The sequence below is a fragment of the Oryzias melastigma genome, linkage group LG3, assembly GCF_002922805.2.
Source record: "Oryzias melastigma strain HK-1 linkage group LG3, ASM292280v2, whole genome shotgun sequence".
NCBI classification, from domain to species: domain Eukaryota; kingdom Metazoa; phylum Chordata; class Actinopteri; order Beloniformes; family Adrianichthyidae; genus Oryzias; species Oryzias melastigma.
Genome location: NC_050514.1, coordinates 11,919,169 through 11,925,059, shown reverse-complemented (window position 1 = coordinate 11,925,059; position 5,891 = coordinate 11,919,169). Strand labels below are relative to the sequence as shown.

General features: G+C 38.0%; 1 protein-coding gene across 1 annotated transcript in view; it reads right to left on the bottom strand.

The window, feature by feature from the left end:
* Nucleotides 1-5,891, bottom strand: part of LOC112161153 — a gene marked incomplete at its 5' end in the record, with an annotated part of 19,218 nt that overhangs the window by 9,384 nt on the left and 3,943 nt on the right. The window contains 5 exon segments of the mRNA XM_024296181.1: nt 518-618; nt 707-786; nt 1,482-1,639; nt 2,349-2,440; nt 4,425-4,483. Of these exon segments, the coding sequence (XP_024151949.1) occupies nt 518-618; nt 707-786; nt 1,482-1,639; nt 2,349-2,440; nt 4,425-4,483 (490 nt within the window).

The window sequence follows — 5,891 nt, the reverse complement described above, 5'->3', positions numbered from 1 at the left end:
AATGTAAACGTCTGTGGTTCAGAGTGCACCCACGTTTCAGCGCGACGCGGTTTACCCTCACGACGGAGGGTCGGATTCAAAGAAAAAAAAAATTCCGGACATGACTTGCACAAAAACTGCCCCTTCAAATGGAGGGGAAGAGAGAAGGGAAGAGTTCGAATTGGGCCTAAGCCTCACATGGAAGATATATGATGTTGACTGAATCTGAAGACCGTAAAAAGAGGAAGTTTCAAGAAAATGTGTCTTATTTTCTGTCTTGCAAGAAAAACAATCTTTTAAAGAAAGCTTTTCAATGGCAAAAAATATTTTAGTTTGAGAAACTAACTAGAATTTATAATTTCAAGTAAAAAATCTTGGTAAGACAATTTTCTTACTTCACTGGTATATTTTTCCCCTATTTAATGGGAGTTTCTTTCTGCATTTTTCAGTTGTTTCTTTGTCTTAAGAGAGACTTGTGACGTGACAGTTTCACACGGTGAGGTCCCAGGTTACAGGAGGTCGGCGAGTGTGTACATACTAATCTGAGGTCCCCCGTCTGTGCATTGGGAGTAATTCCTCCGTGAGCATGCTTCTTTCTTTGACTGTCAGCAAACTTGCACAGCAGGGGCTGAGACGGGGCTGTGGAGAAAAGATGAGACGGATCTCAAAACGCTTTATAAACAAGTAATGGCTGCGGCGTGGACTGTTTGGACGGGGACCGTCTTACCCAGACTTCCAGAGGCTAACTTGAGAAACTTCCCGTTGAAGTGGGAGATGACTGAGTTACACTGTTCCGTTGTGTCCATTCTGACAGAGGAGAAACATAAATTATATTCAGAGGAGAAACATAAATTATATTACTATCAAAAACAAAATATTGTTTTAAGTTGATAAGGATCTAATTGGTTTACTTTTGGCACATTTATTCCACATAGATGCTATTTTTAAGGGAACCTTTAATGAGAAAAACAAGATTTTACATTTGTTCCCCTTTCTTTTCTGTTCCTCTTTAAGATAAATTTGCTGTCACTTCTGTGATTGTTGATTTCTGCAGCAGCTAAAGTTTAAGGAAGGAAAACCCAGGCGGACCCCTATTTATAATATTGCTGAAACTAGGAGAAAGTGAAAAGAAATGTTTAACTCTTGAACTTCCAACTAATTTTTTCAGAATACTTTCTTGTACAAATAGTAGAATTTCTTATAAGAAGTTGTGTTTTATTTAAATAAGGTTGGTTCTAACACAGGAACAAAATGACGTAAGACATTTTGCTCATTAACTTTGAGGTAATTCAGCAGAAAACTGAACTTCTGGGTTACTTAGAATCAAAAACACCCACAATTCTTCTTGCTTTCTACCCTTTAGGAAGTGAGTGTGCTTAAACTGTGCCATTGCTGAGTCTTAGATAATAGTAAAGCATCTTCTAGTTTCAGCTTCGCTTTGCAACTACTGCAAAGGTGTTTTTGAGGGGGCTAAATGCAGTATTTTTCTTTTGGTGACGCACCTGGCAAAGCCCACGCCTCTGCTGTTCCCGCTGTAGTCTCTGAGGATTCGAGTGGAGACGACCTGACCGAAGGGCTGCAGCATTTTCTCCAGCTCCTTTTCATCCACAGACAGCGGCAAATTGGAAATGTAAAGATTTGTGGGATCCTGCTCCTGTTGCTGCTTGCAGAAGAGGAGAAAGTGTGTGTTTAATGCAATGTGTGCCAGATAAAATGCATAATTTTTTTTTTTAAGTAGACATTTTTTTTCAACACAAAATTGCATTTGAGCAGTGGAGCATTTGGTTAAACAAACACGTTGCACACTCACACACTGAAACACACTGTGCCTGCCTGCACTGAGCGGCGAGCAGATCAGTGCCTCTACGGGCTTTCCCTGGAAACAGCAGGAGAGCGGCGTAGCCATAGCAACCGAAACACACAAACTGTGTTCTGACATGTTTGTTTCAAACAGAGCCGCCTCTCACGAGTTCCCAGAGAGCGACAACTCATCAATGAACTCTCAGCCACGCAGAGCAGAAAGAATCACACGCAGACAGATCCTGCTGGTCGTCTAAAGCCACTCTAGCTGTTCATGGAAGCTCTTAGACCGCACATGAACGTGACAATCGGCAGCAGGATGTGCATGAGCTGCTTTTGCCAGAGCGTCTCAGCGACAGACAGGTTATTTGGCAGAGACAGTCGACATCTGGTTTCTACTGTGAAAGTAAATGGGGTCACAGGAGGAACAGCTTGTCAGCTGAGGACATGTGACCAGTCGAATGTCATTTCCCCAACAAACTCGTCCACAGAGAAGCTCAAAAGCGTGAAACATTAGTACACGCACACATATGCGAAGAAAATAGGTGGCGCACCTGTGACAAACTCACCTTGGCCATCTGAGCCTGAATGCCGCTGGTTTTGAGAGCGTGCACGGCCTTTAAAGCAGCAGCTGGGCTGTCGAAGTCCACAAAGCCGTAACCTGGTGATTGTAGAGTCACATTTAGATTAGACAATGTGAAATGATTCAAGCAAAAATGCACAATACTGTTTGCTCAAAGGAACATGCATATTCTCTATCAAATATGTTTGAATTAACTCATCAATGCTGCCCTTTTATTTTTATTTTTCACATGAATAAAGCTTAGAAAACTAAAAATGTCATATCTGGTGCCTATCACTGCACTGAACGCAGAGGCTCGCTTTCACTGTAAGACAAAAATAAAATATTTTCTGTTTCACTGTCACGTTTATATTGTTTATATGTGTATTTGAAGATCGTAATATTAAACGAAAATGCTTCTATTTTGCTTTCAACCACATGCAGCGAGGAACCCATTAGGTTAAAGTGTGGGGTCCTGTATCCTTCCAAACCCACACATCAGTATTCCCTTTAAGGATGGCGGGAATTACTCCACTCTACTTCTGATCAAAGGACGACCACTCATCCACAGCTGGTCTAAAATGGCCTAAAAAACGGTTGTATAGTATTCCCTGTAGCCTTTTCCAGAGAGGTGAGGTAGACTTTTTTTAAAACAGAATTGCTTTAAGACACTTTGATGGAAATTATGTGTTCTTGTGGAATTTTTTTTTGTGGAGGACATTTATATAAAAAGGAAATTAAGCCAAAAAAGGAATTTTTGAGTATTTCTTTATTCAAATCATTGTGAAACAGGAGCAACCAAAACAAAAACTGCAGTGAAAATATCCTATTTGTTACCTAAAAATACAACAAGAAGGCACAAGCTCCTCATCAACCATTCTGATGCACTTGGAGACCAATAAATCCATTTTTATTTTGCATCGGTAATGTTGTAAGCTATAGCAAGAACGGGTAAACAAAGAAATGACGGGGAGTGGGGGTGGGCTTACTCCTTGTCAACTGCCAACTCAGAGGTTAATTTCTAATAAACTCTGCAGAAACTGTGCCTTGAAAATGACAGTTTTTTTTATTATTTTGGCTAAAAAAATGTATAATCACAATTAAGGGTGTATTCAGACTGGAAAAAGTCTGCTTAATTTGGGAAAGAATTCTGATTCGGCTTATTAATTTATTTAGAATTTTAGGGCAGACTTCTCTTCAAGATCTCTGAAAATAAAAAGCCTATAGAAACTAAAACTCTAACTGTTTAGGTTTGCCACAAAAAAAGAAAATAACAGAGAAAACTGTTTTGTTTTGTCTTTTTCTTTCAAGATAAAATCCACTTTTGGGAGCATTAAAGCATTTTTTCAGTTTAAGCCTAGATTTATTGATCCCTAAAATGATAAATTTACATTTCTTTCAAAATCTGACAAGATTAAAGTTGAGACAAATGTTTTTTGTTTTTGTTCCTACTCAAATAAACAAACAAAGAACCCTTCTCTTTTTTTAGAAAGACACCAGACCAAATACAGAGTGTGGTTTTATAGACTGAGTCCAACGACAGCAAAGTTATTAAAGAAAAACATTTTTTTTGGTCATATCTGTTTCAGTAAGATAAATAGCATTTGACTCGTCTGAGCGTAGGGTGACTGAATGGCTTCTTATAATCCAGGCAGTTATGAGTTTTTTTTTAAATTAATTTCCATAAGGAGTGAAAATCTGCGGAGCCTCTATAAACCTGCCCGCTTTGGGTAATCCATCATAATCGGCTTTTGTTTTTATCAAACTTCTGCTACCGTGAATGCTAAATGCAGTAAAGATTTTGCAAATCAATCTGCTGCGTTGTTGAGCAAAAAAAAAATTAAAAAAAGGAGGCAGACACGTTGGCTGTTGGTGTTCACAGTGATGGATTATCAACTTGAGTGAGTACAGAATCACCGCAAATTGATTTCCAAATGACGGTAAAGCATAAAGAAACCAGAGGCCACTCGAAAATTAGCCATATTTACAACGATGTGCTATAAAAAAATGTTTATTATTATTATTTAAAGGTAAAGATTAAAGGTAAAGAAATCTTGTAATCTGAGTAAATGGCAGTTCTGACCTTTACACTTGTTGGTCGTCTTATCCAGGATCGCCTTTGCAGACTGAATCTTTCCATATCTGGAGAACAAAAATTTAGATTACAATCAGAGAATGTTTGACTGAATTGTTTACAGACAGATTCAAGTCTGTAATAATACAGAGTAAAACACCTAATTTCTTATAACTGTGTGAGAGAAAAAAATAACTGAACAAGCAAAAGTTTAGATGAAAAGAAGGAAAAGCCATCATATTAGGGTACTTGGCCTCTTTCTGCCCTGTAGGTTTGCAGGCGATAAGACTGAAGTTTCTATATTTCAGGCTTTGGTTTATCTCTGTACAGTCGAGCTGATACAAACGGTGTGCTGCGTTACAGGCACAGAACATACAGACTGAATGCTTGGCTTACATCACCATTCTGTTGCTATGAAAAGCTCTTTCATTTCTGCTTTGTGCTGGCAAACACCATCGGGGGACATGAACAAAACACAGGCGGACAGGACACAAACAGCTGCTGCTGCTGCTGCTTACATGAGCCGGTTCTTGTTCTGCTTAGGAGTCCATAAATTTGACAAAACTCTATACCTATCCTACCCTAAAGCTCATATTTGACTGTAGATATTTTTATTATGGTTGGTCACCATGGCCTATGGACTCACTTAATCCATAGCTGTGCTCTTTCTTTATGTGTACACTCAGACAGGTAGTGCTGGGCGATATAGACATATCGAGTGGGTGGTAGAAAAGTGTCTATCATGCCATTTCTCTTTTATCGTTTGTATTTGTTTATTTTATTTTTTTGCTGAAAAATGTGTTTTCCTACTAAGAAACTTGAAACTGTTGTGTACTTAAAAATATTTCTCATTTGTGACAATTCAGTTAATTGAAAAATAAAGTCAGAGAAAAGTAAGTAATAACATTTATGTCATTTTTTTAGAGAGTAACTGAAAATATACTTTTTTTGTATTGTGATATAAAATGATTGATATCGTGATATACAATTTTTTTCCATATCGTCCAGCACTTTAGCCAAGAATGGAAGTCTAAATTAAACTTTTTTAACATGTTTTTACACTAACACCACAACATCTGGACTTCTTTTCCTTCGTTTTATACCCTCAGTTTTAATCTTGAAGGTTTTCTATGTTTTATTTTGTGTGAAAAATCATTAATCAAAGATCTAAATTTATAAAACAGAGAATGTGTTCAATATTGAGTAGTTACAGAATTTCGCTGTACACAAACCAGAAAAAGTGGATAAAATTATTTAGGCTTTCTCTGTGAGTGACATTATTTGAAAGAACTGAAAGTGACCACTGAGCTGTAAGGAAGAACAGCAAAACAAAAAATAGTCTAATGCCTCGTTTCCACTGAGCGGTTCAGACCGGACTGGACCGGAATGGTACGGTATTTTGAGTGTTTCCATTATAAAATGGACCCATTAGGCCGCACCGATTCACACCATTTTTGGTCCATAGAAAAATGGAAC